This window comes from Podarcis pityusensis, assembly GCF_964106645.2.
Source record: "Podarcis pityusensis genome assembly, chromosome: 1".
Classification (NCBI taxonomy): domain Eukaryota; kingdom Metazoa; phylum Chordata; class Lepidosauria; order Squamata; family Lacertidae; genus Podarcis; species Podarcis pityusensis.
This window is the reverse complement of record NC_138028.1, coordinates 57,871,705-57,890,996: the sequence shown is the minus strand read 5'-3', so window position 1 is coordinate 57,890,996 and position 19,292 is coordinate 57,871,705. Positions and strand designations below refer to the sequence as shown.

General features: G+C 43.4%; 1 protein-coding gene across 1 annotated transcript in view; it reads right to left on the bottom strand.

The window, feature by feature from the left end:
• ABTB2 (ankyrin repeat and BTB domain containing 2) overlaps positions 1–19,292 on the bottom strand; it is a 159,480-nt gene that overhangs the window by 49,975 nt on the left and 90,213 nt on the right. The window contains exon 2 of the mRNA XM_080983055.1: positions 1,988–2,134. Coding sequence (XP_080839181.1) covers positions 1,988–2,134 — 147 coding nt within the window. The remainder of the gene's footprint in view (positions 1–1,987; positions 2,135–19,292) is intronic.

Below are 19,292 nucleotides of genomic sequence, written 5' to 3'. Positions count from 1 at the left end.
TCAAATGCCCATGCAGCCATGAATCTCGCTGAGTGGCCTTGTTCCGGTCACAACCCCTCAGGCCTAGCTGTAGAGTTGTGAAGAGGAAATGAGGAGAGGGAGAACCACATATGCCATGGAGGAAAGGCAGGGTATAAATGTAGTAAAAAAAATATAAAGTGGGTTTTATCAGGCATTCAGGGTGAGCAATCTGTAACTCACATAGTGTATGTAGCTCAGAGATAGATAATTTGAGATGCCCAATTTTGCCAGAGGTATACAGCCCCATGTTTACTACAACAGGGGCAATGCTGCAAAAGCCAAAACAAGTGCAGACATAAACTGCTATTGCACAGTTGAGGGGGAAATGGTTGGAGGTAAAAAGTTTTTAATGCCTCCAGCTCTAGGCTGGAGAGAGAGCCTCTCAGCCTCACTCACCTCACAGAGCGTTTGTTGTGGGCAGTGGCGTAGCGTGGGGGGTGCAGGGGGGGCTGGTCGCACCGGTCGCAACATCTGGGGGGGCGCGCTCGCGCTCGCAGCTCTCTGCCCCTACTAAAATCCACGGGTTAGGGGGCGCAAATTACTTACCTTGCCCTGGGTGCTGACAACCCACGCTACGCCACTGGTTGTGGGGGAGGAAGGGAAAGGAGAATGTTAGCCGCTTTGAGACTCCTTTGGGTAGTGATAAAGCGGGATATCAAATCCAAACACTTCTTCTTCTTCTAGGCAAGGAAATGGCTTCCTGACCACACTGTCACCTTTCTCACTTCAAAGTTTCTCCTCTTTGCCTTCAAAACCCTCCACAGCCATGCCTCCTTCATATTTCTGCTCTTATATACTGACACATTTGTAGTCGTCACCCTTGCTCCTCCATTTCCACACCTTCTGCCATCTGAAAGTTTCCTGCAGACCCCGCCCCACCATTAGACAGAGTGAAGTAGTTGCCTCAGGTGGAAGATGCTGGGTGGGCAGGCAGCCTACCATTCATTCCTCCCGGGACCCTTGGCCATTCCCTTCTTTGTGAGATCAGAGCTGTGCCCATCATGCACCACCTAAAGCTAGCCAAAGCTGTTACAGTTGTAGGTGCCAGAGACAAATTTTCTGTTGAAAGTCTTTCAAGATTTCATGATGCCTAGACTCGAGACCACCAAGGTGAAGGGTTATTTAGGTGTTTTAGTGGAGTCCAATTTTAGTTGTGGAGATCACGTTATTGCATTTTTATTGTTAGATCAGGGGATTGCTGAATTTCATTACAGTGGGACCTCAGGTTAAGTACTTAATTCGTTCCGGAGGTCCGTTCTTAACCTGAAACTGTTCTTAACCTGAAGCACCACTTTAGCTAATGGGGCCTCCTGCTGCTGCTGCGCCGCCGGAGCACAATTTCTGTTCTAATCCTGAAGCAAAGTTTTTAACCTGAGGTACTACTTACAGGTTAGCGGAGTCTGTAACCTGAAGTGTATGTAAGCTGAAGCATATGTAAACCCGAGGTACCACTGTAATGTGATGTAGCTTGTTGTTCACGGTTACTTAAATTTAACTTTTTGATTATGGAAATGTGGCATGCAAATTAATGATGATGATGTTATAGACTTGCAGTGAATAGGTTATCTACAGTACATTCATAGAATCATAGAGTTGGAAGGGATCCTGAGGGTATGTGTAACTGCAATAATCTCTGCCTCCATCACTTTCCTCTTCTTCCTCTGTTTCCTTCCTGTGTCTAAGATTGCAAACCTGCTGAGAAAGGGGGCTCTCAGGCCTTTATTTGTAAAGCATAATGTACATGGACAACAATTAAGCAAATAAAGATCACTATAGGAAATTATATTTAAAATACCCAGTGGGGGAATCTGAATTTTCCTGAGTAATATTCCAAAACACCAATACCTTGCACAACATGGGCCCAAGCAAAAGAATAGCAAAACCAACATCAAGATTTCCTCTAAGTTCAATATGGAAGGGTCCCATATTTTTTGAAAACAAGCAATCATATGTGGGTGGAACTCACTCAGTTCGGAGATGCTTCCAACACAAGTTGCCAGGAGAGACTGTTCTAAAGTTCTAAGTTCTAGCTGGGCGTAAGCATCAGCTCTTCCATTACTGCACATGGAGCCATCGTTGTAAGGACTGAAGTATGCAGGCAGAGAAAGTACACCTAAAAAGAGACAGAGAAGAGAAAACATGCCTGTTAGAAAGCACCAGGATAAATAAAACAACACAGAAGAAAGAGGAAGAATGGTCAAAAGTGTGTGCCGCTCCATCTCTGTACCACTTCCTCTGAGGCAAGCCACAGTGCTGACTTATGAGAAGTAAGTAAGATCAATCCAACCCATCTTCATTCCCGGTGAACTTCCAGAACTGAGCACGACCCAATCAAAGTGGTCAGTCACATCTTCTGCTATCTTGTAGGGCCTCTCAACATGCCTAAGAGTCGTAGAATTAGCAACTGTACCTGGATTGGAGACCTCTGAAGTCTCTTAAATAACAAAGAATAGGTCCCCACCTATCTAAATCACTTGTTTAGCAGTCGGGCTGTTACAAGTAGAGATAAGCATGTTGTGCAAAGTAGACTTGTGCCCATAAACGTCCCTTGCAGAACTTAGTAGGATACAACTCTGAGCAGAACTGATACTCTGAGCAAAACTTAGTAGGATACAATCCTGGGTTTGGTTTCATGCTCAGCATTTGCCTCAACATCTGGAATATAATTTGCTCCATATGATTTGTGTCAAAATGTGGTATAACATATATAAGCTGCTTTGCACAAGGATGTTTGCAGAATCTTTCCACAAGACAAAGGCTGAAATAGAAGACTGTCTGGTCACTTCTAGCCCAATGATTCTGGCGGCAGAAGAGACCATATGTCAACTTAGCATCGACACTTACACCACCACACTGGACAAAATGAGTTCTAGCATTATACAATGCAATGAAAATGAGGTCATTATCAGTGAAGGTTGAGCCAATTAGTTCTGTTAGGTTAGCACTAGAATGGTAAAGGCAGAATAAAAGGGCTCTAAGAAACTATCGCTCGGGCTGCTGCCTGTATGTGCCAGAAAGAAACAATGGTCAGGATCAATGAGAAATAAAAGCCCCTTCATTCAGTTTTCAAAAGACTGTAATGCTGCATTGGGCAAAACAAGTGATCTGTACATAAACTGCTATTGCACAATTGTAGCAGGGCAGATTGTTTTAAGCACTTCCAGCTTTGGTCAAGATAATAGGAACTGAGTGTAGACTACGAAGTGAGTTCAGTGGACTTCTGAATACCAGATGCTGGGCACAAACAGGCAATGTTGCTGCCCTCATCCCTTTGTGTGCTTTTCAAAGGTCTCAGGCTCATCTCTAGTTGGGAAAAGGATGGTGGATTAGATAGGTTGCCTTCACATGGAAGGATGGTAACATCAGGGGTGGGGCAGAAGAAGTAATGTGTGTGTACTCTCTCTTTTTCTCACCTCATGTGCAGGAGAGTCATTGGTTCCATATTGTCGGATTCAGCCCACAATGGATAGAGAAAAGATGTGTTTGAGAGAAGGTTGGATAGTGTTTCTGTTACAGATCTGAGCATCTACGCATGCTCTCTGGAAACATACTCCAGTCATGACATATAAAGCTATGCTGCTATATCTTCTAGAGATGGCAATTCAGGTGTCCTTTTGGCATGTTATCTGGTAGGCACTGATAACATTTGCTATCAGCAAATTTTGTTTGTGCTGATGAGATCATTCTACAACTGCAATCGCATCTGGCCAAATGAGTGTTGTGCTAATTTGAAGCAACACAATTGTCAAAAGAAAGACATATTAGGATACTTGGTTTATTCATCATGATGTTCCTGCCCTTCGACTTTTGGCTGTAGCATTTGTTTCCCTCGCTGATCTCACATGCCTTCTTTTCACATGCTGGTGAGTAGGAAAGCCAACAATGACATCAGCAAGGACTTCCTGGGTATTCTGAGGAGAAGGAAATAATGCAGTCTGCTGTGTCTCTGCACTGTACATCATTGTGAGCTAATGGGAAAGCCCAGCCAGCGGACTAAGTCATTTGCATATTTGGAAAGCAGAGAATAAACAGCAGCAGCACATGCCAACAATATATATTTTGTTGGAAAACACAGGGAAAACTACCCATCTTCGTCCCCACCACAAGAAGAAATCAAACTGATTCCGATTCCCTTTCCCTACATTAATACCCCAATTTTCCCCCCCTAATGCACACACTGATCTCACAACTGTGGCAAGGTGAAAATGGGCTAATTTCCAGATGATTAATTCAGAAGCACACAATGCCATAGAAGGTGGAAGGAGAAACTAAGGAATGTGCTCATAAAACAAAATGATCACTTAGAAATAAACAAATAAAGCTACACTTACTTCTTTGTCCCAGGAAATTTTGATGTCTTTTTTAAAAAAAATAACTATAGGAAATAAATATTTTTATAATGATTTAAACTATCAATATCAAGTCAAACCACATAGTCCTTGTTTTTTCAAAGTGAAGGGTGTGATGAATGATGTGGTGAACTTAATGGCTTAGTAACTGGGTCTGTCATTCATATCATCAACATAGTATCAGCTGGAAAGAGAGATTTCAGATACGTCTTTTCTTGGATTGGGGAAAGGCTAGCAGATAGACACTTCTTCTGTGGCTGCTACTATGAGAGAACAGAAATATTCTACTGTTGAAGCTCCCAGGATCTAAAAAACAGCAAAAAGACTAATGCCAATCAATGTGTTTACATGATCCTCTGATATGCCAATGCTGTTTAAGTGTACCACTTTCATTTGTTTGGATAAATGGGGGCTTATGGTTTATGGCTTCTTTTCAAAAGAAACCAGTTAGAAATTCTAGTCTTAACATATTACCAGAAGAAAATTATTGCCAACCAGAAACTGATTCAGAAGCTGTACCAAATCCATGCTGCAGAGAGGATTTTGCTGGCCAAACTCCAGCACAGAATTAAATGCACTTAAAGCTTTAAACGTTGTTGGATTGTGGTTGTTATCTCTCAGATAAGTGATGTTCTGGTTCTCTCACATCTCCTGAGGTTTTGAAGATTCCGGCCATAAATGGTGGCCCTTTAAATTGCCAATACATATATACCAGCATCTGTACTGAGACTGTACTCAGAGCATCTCTGCAATGTGGTGATCAAGACTGAACTGAGCAAAAATAATTAGTTTCTGGCATTTGTCAAAGTCTTTGAAATAGCAGTTGGGAATAAGGTATGTTTATTCTACCTCACTCAATACAGGAAACCTGCTTATGGGCTCTGCCAGTACCGTTAAAAAGCTGGCGCGACAGGGTGGAGTTCCAGTAAGCCCTTTCTTAAAAAACAAAATTATTTTGCCAGCTTAAAAAGTTTTTTTTAAAAAGATTCCTGTCTATAACATGATACTTTTTAAAGGAACTGAAATATTTCCAGCTTCCTAGGCAAAATCAGTTCAAGGAAGGGGAAGGAGGAAATTGATTTCTCTCGGCCCCCCCCCATCACTTCATTGCTTCTGGTTTCAAACAAACTAGTTTGTATGTGAACAAAGATGAGCAAACCATCTGGAAGCTGCAATCTGAACTTTTATTCCTGATAAGGGCCAAACTAAACTTGAGTTTAGATGTATTTTTGCATTTAATATACAGGTTTTTTAAAAATGCAAATAGCATCAGCATGTGTGTGTGTGCGTGCTGATAATTTGTTGGTACAGCGGTACCTCGGGTTACAGATGCTTCAGGTTACAGACGCTTCATCTTACAGACTCCACTAACCCAGAAATAGTACCTCGGGTTAAGAACTTTGCTTTAGGATGAGAACAGATATCGCGTGGCGGCAGCAGGAGGCCCCATTAGCTAAAGTGGTACTTCAGGTTAAGAACAGTTTCAGGTTAAGAACGGACCTCCGGAACGAATTAAGTTCTTAACCCGAGGTACCACTGCATTATGGCAGACACAGAGGAGGATTTAACTCTTTGCTCCCCTGCTGTGTCCATGAGGAAATTTATTTGGTGGATGCCTCACTGGGCATTACCACAGAATTACCACAGCTTCTTTGGCCAATCCAAATAGGAATCTGAAAACCATTTTTTAAAAGGTGTTTTACAGACGCTAGGGGAAAAGTATTTCATAGTGGAGAAGAAGCCTCTGGCTGTCTAGCACTTTGCATGATTTCAACATTAGAAGGCAATTTCCTAGTCTCTTCCTTGTCAATTCTTAGTGGCTTTCTGAACAATTGCATGGCATCCAGAGGTGAAGATGGGGCCATTCCAGGAATGGCAAAGAGCCAGCAAGAAAAATATGAAAAGCTTAAAATTCCCCGCTCCTTAGACTCTTGTTACTGATTTGTACAAGAATGTGAGTTTAAAAATCTGACTCTCTTAGAAGTATGCAGAGACTACATACATATGCCCTGTGGGCTAGTGGTCAATGATCACTGCAGGGCATAGGTCAGGAGGAATGTGAAGAAGTCAAGGTGTTCTGCTCATTAAACAGGTTTTAAAAACCCCCAAATACAATTACATGCCCCCCCCATATTTTTCCTCTGGACAGAACAAAAAAAAAACAAAAAAAAAAAACAAGCAAAGAGAAACTATAGTCAGTTCAGGAAATTAAAGGGAAAGAAAAACATTTGAGGAAAATGGCGATACTCAGGAAAAGCCCTGAAGGTGTGAAGCATTTGCTCAGTTCTAATAAAAATTAGAAATTGCACTCATATATAGCCTAAAATAATATTTTTTAAAAACCCAAACCAAAAAAGACAAACATCATGTGCCAAAGCATATTGCCACTTCACCAGTGTAAAATCAAAGCTAAAAATTCATATATCCATTAATTTAAACAGACTTAAATGAATACGTAAGGACAATGATAAAAGCTAATAATAAACTGGCAAACTTACCAACTGAGATGGCCAAGACAGGGTTAGTATGTCCTTAAAGCATGCTTTATTTTATTATGATGGATAGAAAATGCAATTTAGCAAAATCTGAATGCGATTAATTGGTTAATGTGCTATTTAATAGCCAAATTTTAATTTTAAGGCTATATTAAACACCTATTTGCACTTTAACGTATTTTATATAAGAAACTGGAAGCGTTTAACAAACAATAATGAATTCAGCCACATAATATACTTTAAAAGTTTAAATATTTAAAGAACCAAATGGATATTAAAGTATGCTCATGCAAGTAAGTAAGAATTAATCCCTTTATGGGTTAAGGCAGATTTTGCACCTCATATTCTTCTAGACTAATTAATGCTGCTGTTTTTTTAACTCCATGCAGATTTGACAGATCATATACATTTATTTTTGTATGAATTTTTCATTGGATTCTTTTTTCTGCTATTACTTTTGTGATGATAGAGCCAGTTCCAAATATCACCAGTGCATCAATCTTCTGGGTTATTTATTAACTGGTATGCAAATGTATGACTTTTGATGAGGATTCTTGGAACTGAGATCCTTTTTAGACTAGAGAGCTTCTGCAAGGCCTTTCCTACACAATCTCCAAGCGTGCTCCAATCACAGTTTGTCCTTTGAGGGATATAGTTGCATTTGCCCTAGTGGATGTAACAGTGTAGCATGATAGGCCCAGCCAAATGCACTAGATTGTGGGAGGGGCTTGAATAACCCCTAGATAATCTGAATAAGCAAGGTGGCCTCGCACGGTTGAGGTCTGCTTTCTGAGACATAGCGGACGCTGAAAGTTTATGGCTTTAGAGAGAAACAAACAGCACTTTGAATGGTACTTGGAAACTTAACTGGGAGTGTAGTTATCATAGGTATATTATGCTCTGAGATTTGCCCAGATCAACAGCTGGGCGGTCAATGTTCTTAATCCAGCTACAGCTCCATATTCAAGAAGTCAACTAGGCTACATAGCAAAATTAGCAGGAAACTTCCTGGGGCCATTATAAGAAACTGTTTAGATTTATCAGCATCTAGGGCAGGGTATCTTAACGAGGGTCATCACTCTTGCCAGGGTTGGAGCCCTTGAGATTTTTAGGGGAGTTTTTAATGTTTGAAGTTTTATTGTGCTTTTAATTTTCTGTTGGGAGCTGCCCAGAGTGGCTGGGGAAACCCAGCCAGATGGGTTGAGTATTATTATTATTATTATTATTATTATTACCTTACCCAGGTAATGCATAACAGTAAGTATTACTTTAAAAGTCTACAGTGGTACCTCTGGTTAAGAACTTAATTCGTTCCAGAGGTCTGTTCTTAACCTGAAACTGTTCTTAACCTGAGGTACCACTTTAGCTAATGGGGCCTCCCGCTGCCACCACGCCACTGGCACACGATTTCTGTTCTCATCCTGAAGCAAAGTTCTTAACCTGAGGTACTATTTCTGGGTTAGCGGAGTCTGTAACCTAAAGCGTCTGTAACCCGAGGTACCACTGTACTCTGAAAGTTCTTACTGCTCACACAAGGAATTCTCAGTCTATTAGATGCGCCCGCTAATATACAAAGATGACTGGTAACTTCCTCTTTTCAAGTTGCATAATTGGCTATGTGGCTAGCACTAAGGTGCATCTAGCAGCGTGTTGGATCCCTGGTCTGCAACTGGTTTTCCCAACAGGTTACTTTGATAAGGAGGTCAAAGCCAAATCCCCCTCTCTGTCTGCTTCTAAGTCTTATTGCAACAAATGCTACTCCTAACCATCCCAGTTTTGTCTCTGGAATGGTGACTGGGGGACCAGATGGCACCCATCAGCAGGACGGATCTGGCACCCAGTTGCTGAGCCCAACTGTCAAATAGGTTTAGAACTGTTAATTATATCCTGCTCTAAGGCATGTATTTGGTATTCTAGGTTAACGTATATTGGATCGTGATGAGTGACGTTTATCATTACATTGGCGATATCCTCATAATTGTTTCAACTGAGCACAGAGCAGTGCATTTAACGCTGCACAGGAATATTTCTGTAGCAAGTAAAATCTTCTAATCTAATTGAAACCGCAACTCCACACTGGAGTTGGGCCAAGCCATCAAGAATGAAATCCTTATGCAAAGTGTGCCAAAATATTTTAAAAGACCACAAATGGTCAGGGCTTCCATTCATGTGCCTTCCTCATCACACCAAAGACTGCATTGTCCTACTACCATATTCTGAAACACTGATTCAGTGCTGTCTCCCAAGGCATAAACCCCACCTGCTAACTCAAACCCATTTCCTGGAGACACATATATTTTCTTCTCTGGGAAATTTCCCAAGCAGTTTCTAAAAATGATGCCTATAAAGCTAGGAGAAGCCATATTTTAACTAGATCTCAGACTCTGATTAGATGTCAGCCACTGATAATTGAACAACCGTTCTGACAATATAAGCCATTGTCAATAATTTGAATGTCAAAGCTTTCTTTGATAGTAAATTTATCAATCTAATATAACTACAAGCAAAAGTGCTCTCGTTTATTGGAGTTTTCTACATATGTGTGGCGACCCTTTTTAGCTTTAGATCCCATGAACCTAAAAATATCCTTACTACTTCCCATAACATCTAAGATTATCCCCAAGGGATTGCTGTTTAACTAATACTCTTTGATAGTAAATTTATTATCATCATCAAGGAATAAACAATCAAGGAATAAAGATGACTTTTAGAAGACATCTAATGGCAGCCCTGTGTAGGGCAGTTTTTACAGTTTGATGTTTTATTGTGTTTTTAATATTTTGTTGGGAGCCACCCAGAGTGGTTGCGGCAACCCAGTCAGATTAGCATATAAATAATAAAAGTATTATGATTATTGTTATTTCATTATCAGTGTACTACAGTCAAACATAAGGCTCTTTCCTGCCCCTAACAGCTTGGAACTGATTTATTTAAAAAATAAATAAATTTAGACTTTGTGAAACATACCAATACCATATTTAAGGCTCAGTTTCAGACATGCAGTGCTGGGAACTGGGGAAGCATTTTTTTCTAACTAAGTTTGACATTATTGGTTTTATGTATGTTTTCCCAATAATGTTAATAATAATCAAGTGGTAATAATATTTAGCGGATCTTTCTAGCAATTGGAGCCCAAATTAAGTAACTGAGTAATATCAAACATATGGATATTAAGATAATAAGGAATGGCAAAAGAAGAGGTTCCAGAACTGAGTCAGTTTTCCTGTCTACAACTTTAAACACAGTTGTGTTGACAACACAGACAGTTGGGAAAAACGTAATAAGGCAGTGTGTTAAAACGCTGGTACCAGTCTGACTGGTACTGATTTGGCCAGGCCATGCAAACCATGTAAGTTTAATGGCTTTGTCTGGAACCAACTTTCTTGCCACATTCAATTTAATTTCTCTTTTGATTTTGTTTCTCCATGACCTCAACTTTTGGGTCTCTTACAGTGCAATCCTATACTTGTCTACTCACAGTCCCACTGGCTTGGATCCTAACATTTTGCTATGTGAATGGAAAGAGAGTTAGGCTTACTGAAGAGGTCCTTCTGTTCTTTCCGTGTATATATGTAAGAATAAATTTGGCTCCAAATCACAACGTACTTTCAGGTAAACGTATATAGGATTGTAGCCTTAAATTGCCCTAATTTACTTTATGTCCTCCTCTATGTGTTATCTCAAGCAATCTAATATAACTACAAGCAAAAGTGCTCTCGTTTATTGGAGTTTTCTACATATGTGTGGCGACCCTTTTTAGCTTTAGATCCCATGAACCTAAAAATATCCTTACTACTTCCCATAACATCTAAGATTATCCCCAAGGGATTGCTGTTTAACTAATTGACCTAATAGGAGCCAGATTGCACAGTCTCGTGTGATCAGATGACATCATATCCTGAGCAGATAATTTAAAGAACACTTGAAAAACAAGGTACGCTTCCATTGCAGCGTAAAGTCCCCTAGCAACTCTCAAGTTATGCAATACCTTGTATTCCAGACTTGAATATCCTTAAGGGCATCATAATCTCCAATGTATGACAGAAAGCAGCACAGGGAGATTAAGCAATATGTCTAAGTTTTAAAGAGTGATTCAGCATTAATCATTAATCCAACCACACTTTTCAATTGCTGTAACAAATGCTATTTCCTTTATTTTAAAAAAAAATCAATATTTTCTCTCAGGTGGCAAATACAATACATCCTCTGTTTTTTATCCTCACAACAGCCCTGTGAAGTAGGTTAGGGCGATACAGTGCCTGGGTGAAGGTCAACCAGTTCACTTCATGGACAGATGGGTGGGGATCCCATTGTGGGTTGTACAGGCCCTGCCTGAAGCTCAATTTATAATTTATGCAAGCAAGGCGTAAAGTGTTTACCTGTGTAAATGCTCCACATATGCCTCATAAATATGCACTGGCCCATTTGCCTGTAGCATTAGCAATCTGTGGCCAGGACGGATGTGCCACTGGCATGCAAGTTCTACGCGACAATGGGTCAGCACATTAATGAGTCAGTGCATTTCAATGTGACAGGGTGCGTATGGGTTACCTCTGCAATTCAGCGCTCTACCACGGGTCCAAAATTCTAACCTAACTCTCTCGATGTATTAGCATAACCCATTGAGAAATTATTCTTCTCCTCAATTTGTTTAGGAGTACGGGTTTGCAATTTTCAAAAAAACCCCATAGCTTTCAGAGCACATTATAAAGACCATTTGCAAGTATGGCACAATTTAAGAGTTTTGAAATTTTGCCAAGATTTGTTTGATTTAAGGATGTGCATATTTTTATTGATCTTGTAAAGGCTTCCAGACTAAAAAACAAACAAACCCAAGGAATCTACAGTGGTACCTCAGGTTAAGAACTTAATTCATTCTGGAGGTCCCTTTTTAACCTGAAACTATTCTTAACCTGAGGTGCCACTTTATCTAATGGGGCCTCCCGCTGCCACTGTGCCACTGCCGTGCGATTTCTGTTCTTATCCTGAAGCAAAGTTCTTAACCAGAGGTACTATTTCTGGGTTAGCGGTGTCTGTAACCTGAAGCGTATGTAACCCGAGGTAGCAATGCAATCAATAGCAATGCAATCAAAAAGACAAAAAAAACAGTTTCTATTAGGAAGCTATTCTGCACAACCTCTTGCAAAAAATGGGGCTCTTGAGTCAAGTTTGCAGAAATACTCTGAAATATTCTGCTAGTTGAAATAACATCAATTACAAACTGAAGAGTAAGGTTCACAAACTGCAGTGCTTTTAACTGGCCCGTGAACATGTTTTTTGGCATCCAGGTCATCCTACCTAAGAATTAAAACTGGTCTAAAAGTGAGTGGTAATATTAGGGTGAAGAATACAGGTCACCTTGAGTTTACAAACTTCTGCTTACATACTCCAATTAAATCCTTAAAAAGAAAAGCCGCTATAGGGCTATAAATGTCACATGGACAAATGGAGAAAAGCTTTATGAGGTGCAGTATAATGTGCCACTGGCCTTGTGGACAAAAAGGAAATAGCTGCCTGACGCTGTCAATAAGCGTCAATAAGCACTGGACTAACGAAGGAACGGGGCTCAGTTCCGAAAATGGGACGCTTGAATTCTGCTCCAAGTTCTGCCACTGAGCTGCTATGACTATGCCATTTTATTTGACCTCCATGGCTAAATCCATTCATGTGTAAAATAATATTAATGCATCCCTTTCGCACAAAGGCCGCTATAGACAACTGTAAAATGTATCCACTCTTCCTTGATTTAATGTGGAGTGCCATGCCACCACTTGGGGGAAGGACGAAAGGATTATTCAGCGGGTTCAAGAGCCTGCTCCTGGATACATTCAAGGTAAAAGCGTGAAAAGCAGCCTATTTTGGGAGCACTTTTACTGTGACATTTCCCCAAAGATTACTGAACTATTAGTAGGTACGTTTGTGATAATTTCCTCATATACAGATGACTCCACTGCAAACCAGGTGAGTTCTCTATTCCACCTATATATATGAGCAGATTCGTACATGTATATAAAGCAGGGGTGGGGACCTTTTGGTTGTCTGGATGTTGCTGAACTACAATTCCTGCCATCCCTGGCTAGTGGCCATGCTTGCTGAGGCTGATGGGAGTTGTAGTACAACATCTGAAGGGACAACCGTTCCCCCCACCTGATATTAAGGAACTCGATTTGGTGAAAATGTATGTGACCAGGGGTAGTGGGAGAAGGTGTTTAAAATACAGAAATAGCACTAGGCTTATTAGCCCAAACATCATGTAATGAATGTGCTCTTACAACATATCCAGGCAACAGCCTAATGTTCAGAAGATCTAGTAAATAATAATTTGCGTGTTGAGTCACAGTAGCCCCCCAATAATTCACACTTCACACATCAATTTTTGTTTAAGGTTTTTGGCATAATTTTGGCCACAACTTTATTCAAATACAAAAATGTGAGTGGTTGCTTAGGCATTGGTTATGACTATCTGTCCTTGCCCTCAGGGACAGAGCTGGCCTTCCGGACACCAGCGGAAGCCAGCGTGGGAAACAAGTATTGGGTGAGAAATAAAGCTGGGCACCAGACCATTACTTCTCACCCTCATGTTCCTGTGGGGCTTGCACGGCCCAAGTCCGACTCCGGGGACAAGGACGAAAGAATGGCAAGCCCCTGGATTTCCTTTAACGGAATTCCCATTCGCATCATTTGGAGGGGTAGGCACTTACCCCTCCAAGCACCAATTTAACCAATGCCTAACCGCCAACCTTACAAGTTGTGACGATTTGCTACGCAGTAGGCAAAAACCAAATGGCACCAGCCAATCAGCCAGATGGCAAAATTCCTACCAGGCCCTCGCACCAAGGCGAACGACCCCATGACAGGCATAGCAAGGTCAAGCAATCCTTCAATACCCCCCTTAAACAAGGGAGGGAGGGCGGGTGATCCGATGCAAAACGGCCAAGAGGCCGTGCCAACGTCTGGCCCCTGTATATATAGACTCTGACCCCTCCTCCGAATTGGCAACAATCAAAACACCCCAGCAACCCAGTTTAACCATTTAAATGGTCGGGATTCAACTAAATTTGCCTAGTCACTGGAGGGTGGCCTGTTCCCAACCGCAACACGTGCTCTCTGCTAGGGAGAACACGCTTTGCGTGTTGAGTCACAGTAGCCCCCCAATAATTCACACTTCACACATCAATTTTTGTTTAAGGTTTTTGGCATAATTTTGGCCACAACTTTATTCAAATACAAAAATGTGAGTGGTTGCTTAGGCATTGGTTATGACTATCTGTCCTTGCCCTCAGGGACAGAGCTGGCCTTCCGGACACCAGCGGAAGCCAGCGTGGGAAACAAGTATTGGGTGAGAAATAAAGCTGGGCACCAGACCATTACTTCTCACCCTCATGTTCCTGTGGGGCTTGCACGGCCCAAGTCCGACTCCGGGGACAAGGACGAAAGAATGGCAAGCCCCTGGATTTCCTTTAACGGAATTCCCATTCGCATCATTTGGAGGGGTAGGCACTTACCCCTCCAAGCACCAATTTAACCAATGCCTAACCGCCATGGAGCCCTCAGCTCACCGCCAAACCACTCACAGCCCCAACCAAGACCTCAGCTTGGTCACCACCGCACCAATCCAAGCCTCATTCCCTGAAGCGGAAAGGTGCATGCCATCAGCTCGGAAAAAGGATGGCCTCTCAAAAAGAATCTCAGGGTGGGAAATTGCATCGCCACCCAGCTCCAAAACTTTTTTGACCACAGCAGAATTGATGCGTTTTCTGGCCCTTTCAGTGGCAGCCGGGCAACGACTGCCCTTCCAAACGCAGCGTTGCAAAAGCTTTGACCAAAAATTTTTTGCTGTCGGCACCATTGCACGCAGCGTCTCCAGGTCACCCAAAATTGCAGCACGTAGTGACAAACAGTCCATGGGCACCAGGTCGTTCTCACCAAGCTGCACCACAATAGCAGGTGGCGGCCCCTCCAAGAGCAACTGCCTCCGGATACTTGGCAGGAACTCCGACCAGCGCATCCCACGTCTGGACAGCCAAGACAAGCGAATATGTGGAGGAAAGCCGAAATCTGGACCCAATCCAGATTGCCGTGCTGCGACGCCAGCCCAATGGACGATACTGTGCCCCACAATCCAAACACGGGTCACCGCTAAACCTGATAAATAAGATAAAACAAGCAAAAATTGTAAGACACCAATAATGTTAACGAACATAATCTTTGAATGCATTCGATTTCAACGACCTGTATTTTATTTCCACTGCCTTATTAACATGCTTTCCGGCCTTCTTGGTGGTACGTTTGTCTAGGCATTGGTTCCCGACTAGCTGCACCTGACCTCAGCAGGGCAGCACTGACGACTGGGCCCCACCATATCGTCAGTACCAGCAAACATTGTGGGGGAGCAATGAATCCCAAGGCAATCGCAACCAGGATCAGACTCAAGCTCACCCCAAATGCTCCCAGGGACTCTTGCATGGCCTTACCCCTCAAAAGGGGTCGACAAAAGCATGGCGAATCCTTGGATTCTCTTAATGGAACATCTTTGCGCATTGGAGGGGACAGGTGCTCCAACCCCCCCTCCAGACCACCTTGAACCAATGCCTTAAATTATTTTGAGTCCAGGGAGAGCTGCCATCAACTCAATCCAAGCCCTCTTGCATGCAGGAATGCAAACTTATGCTGGAGGAAGACAGCAAACATTCTCGCCCAGCTGTACCACCACCATTGCGGGAGGACCTGCAGAGGTCACACTCAACCGCACCAAAGGAAGGATCTCCTCCCAAAGCATTCCCCATCTGGACATCCAGTATATGTTCACATGGGCAGGAAGACTGAGATGGCGCCCCAGTCCAAACTCGTCAACATGCTTGCCAGCCTAGTGTACAATGCTGTGGCTCAAATGTGCACAGCTGCTCCTATGAAAAAAGGAAATAACAGACAAGCATCAGCACAGACATCATTGTGACACTTCCTGATATAACCCTTGTCAGCGTCAGACTTCCAATGACCCGTATTCACAATCCTGTCTACTGACAGGCCCCCAGTGTGCAGCCTTTGCAGCAGCACCTAATCGTAAGGAATGAGGAGTGTACAGCGGTAAGCAAGCCGCAGGCTGTAATAACTGGTGCACGACGTAAGCACATTGATGCCGGGCTAACAGGAACCCATTTTCATGCACTGGAGCGGGCCAGCCCCCAGGGAATAAAAAGCCAAATATTCTGTTATCCATAACCGGGCAAGGGCCCTCCTCACCTGTGGCGGGAAGCCTGATTGTGGCACTCCTGCCCACTAAGTCTGTTTTAGAGTTACCAACTCTAATGACAAGCTCCAAAGGATAAGGAAAAGTCCTGAAGCAATAAGCCTCCAGACTTTCAGCCCCGTGCTGGCTCCAACAACCATTTCCCCAACCCTCAGTGCGAAAATGCAATGGACTCCTGAAAGGAGTCTCACCTTGATCTTTAACCCGCAGACAAGTTTTAACTTGTTGCAGATACTGCATAGGTAAAAATTGACCGACTTCCTGCCCACTGTCCTATGAGGTTGGAGCCTATTCCAACCTTCCAAGGCCCTGCGCACTGCAAACTTTATACAAGGGTCTCTGAAAAATAAAGCTTCAATGTAACAGACATTGCAGCGGACTGAATTCGGATAGTTATAACCGCATGCCCAATCTGCAGCAGGTGGACCAAATACTGCAGGATCTGCTCAGAGGATGGGGGCCAATTCTTCTGAATGGCCGAGAACTGCCAGCTTAAGGCTAAGAAATCCATCCAGGCCTTCCCATAAGAGGTAAAAGCAGAAGGGGAAATGGAAGCTGCCGCTCTCTGAAATTACTAATTGTTGTCAAAATGCCACAGGTCTGGAAAAGTCTGGCAATAGCTGAGTCTGGAGCCCAGGATCTGAAGCGCTTCATCTGAAAATCGAATAGTGTCAGCGTAATTTGGAGAGTAGAAAGCACAATATTAAACCTTAAGTGGCGCAGCTCGAAAGCATGAGCGGAGGGGCAGAGACTGTGCTACAGCATGAGGACTGTTTTGCCAAGACGCTCACCACTACCTGGTTATCAGACCAAAAGCAGATCCGATGGTCACTGAACTCCTCGGGCCACGTGAACTGCTACTACAATGGGGAAAACTCAAGAAAAGTTATGTCACATGATTGCCTCACCACACCAGGCTTGAGGCCATAGCTTTGCACACCAGCAGCCCTTGAAATAAAACCAAAGGGCAAAGATCCAGCAGCACCAGCATGAACCTGAAAATCCCTGAGCGGGTTCAAGGTATCCTGCCATGGCGAACTACTATTGCATACATTCAGGAATTGCTACCATCGCCTGATATCTGCCTTCACCACACTTGGCAGGCATACACAAAGGTAAGGGGACCTCTGTCAGCATCACCCTTGAGCCAGTGCCACCAACTGGACTCATCCACTTCAGCCCCGACTGGGCTAGGCGAGCTGGGTATCACTTCCAGAGACCACCTTCTGCACAGGAACAGGTCAAAGTGCTGTGGACTCACAGCTTAGAGTTGTGAGCACCGGATTCACTCCAACAAAAGGACAGTCGTCGCACAGCAGAGTACAGCAGAGTCTAGCAGAGTATATAAACAACTCGGAGAGCAGCTCTGTAGAATATCTTCTTTATTCTATCTACAACTATACAAACTATATACAGAGCTTAATAGGTCTAAGTATAAATAAATGCTGCACTGCACTGAGTGTCTGCAGCTGCCCTTAGCAGCAACCTTATCTCTACACATGATCTCTAACACTCAGTCTCTCTCCCTCTCCGACACTGACTGACTGACTGACTTGGTGCTGGAGCAGAATAAGTAGAGACCAGAACACGCCTCCTCCTCTCTGGAGAATCAGCAGACTCCTCAGGAGATTCTTGGATATGGGAGGGGTGAAATCTAGGCAGCCTGGCCTAGTGGGAAGATTAGTTAAGTGACCCAGCAAGATCGGATCTGGTGAAGCATCACTTGCTACAGAGGAAGTATTACAAATTAACTTCCTTCAAGGCAGACAGCTTCTCCATAGCCAAGTGGTATGTTTTAGCAACGATATCCAACTGGATCCCTAAAAATGGGAATATGGGCAAAAGGTATTGAGCTATTGCTTGCCAGCTTCCAGCCCCCACTTGGGCAGGGGGCATCTTGTGCTGCCATCATGATATGTAAATTTACAGGGCCGATGCTGGCCAGAACCCCTAAAGAAGTCCCAACCAAGCTGCCGCCAAGCCAGCTTCCTTTTCAGACACACACTCTGTGCAATGCAAAAAACACACTCCATGCAGTGCACACACTCTCCATGCAATGCAACTACACACTCCGTGCAATGCAAAAAAGCACGCTCTGTGCAATGCAACTACACACTCCGTGCAATGCACACACAAACCCTCCGTGCAATGCAACTACACACCCCGTGCAATGCAAAACACACTCCCTGCAATGCACACACCCTTCGTGCAATGCAACTACACTCCATGCAATGCAACTACACACTCCGTGCACTGCACACCCTCTGTTCAATGCAACTACATATTCCGTGCAATGCACACACACTCCGTGCAATGCAAAAACAAAACAAAACAAAACAACACACTCTGTGCAATACAACTACACCCTCCATGCAATGCAGCTACACACTCCCTGCAATGCACACACCCTTCATGCAATGCAACTACACTCCATGCAATGCAACTACACACTCCGTGCACTGCACACCCTCTGTTCAATGCGACAACAAACTCCGTGCAATGCAACTACACACTCCGTGCAATGCACACACACCCTCCATGCAATGCACACACCCTCCGTGCAATGCAACTGCAAATCTCCTAGCAATGCAATGCAATTGCAGCCCGTGCAGCGCCGTGCTCTGCAACGCACGCAAAGGTGCTTTCTCCCAGTTGCATATTGCAAACATGGCGCCCGTTACATCCCTCGCAGTGAGGTAACCACCAAAAGGACTTAAGTGTCCAGGTAGAGCAATGGGGGAGCATGCAGCTGTCCCATACAGGGACCAATCCTGCAACCTAGGCATTACCGGCACTATCCGCTGACCCAGTGAAACCAATGCTTCATGGACCACATGGGGACACTATTGAGGCCGGAAACGCTTCCAGGCCATCGAATTCTAGGGCAAAGCCCTAGGGTCACTTGCTAGGCCAGGCATAAATGTTTCCAGTGAAATAGCAGAGTTGAGGTAGCCCACAGCTTGTCCAGGTATCCCTGCTTGCCCTTTTAGAGGGAAGCACCCCTTCAAGAAACCCAAAGTTCTTTTATCACAAATGGGCCGAACTACCCAGCAACAGAATAGCCCAAAAGGAGCAGTTTGTTTTGTTATAACAATGGTTAAGAGGGGGATATGAACCCTGTCTCCCAGGTCCTAGTCCTACACTTTAGCCACTAAGCCACAATGGCTCATCTCTAAA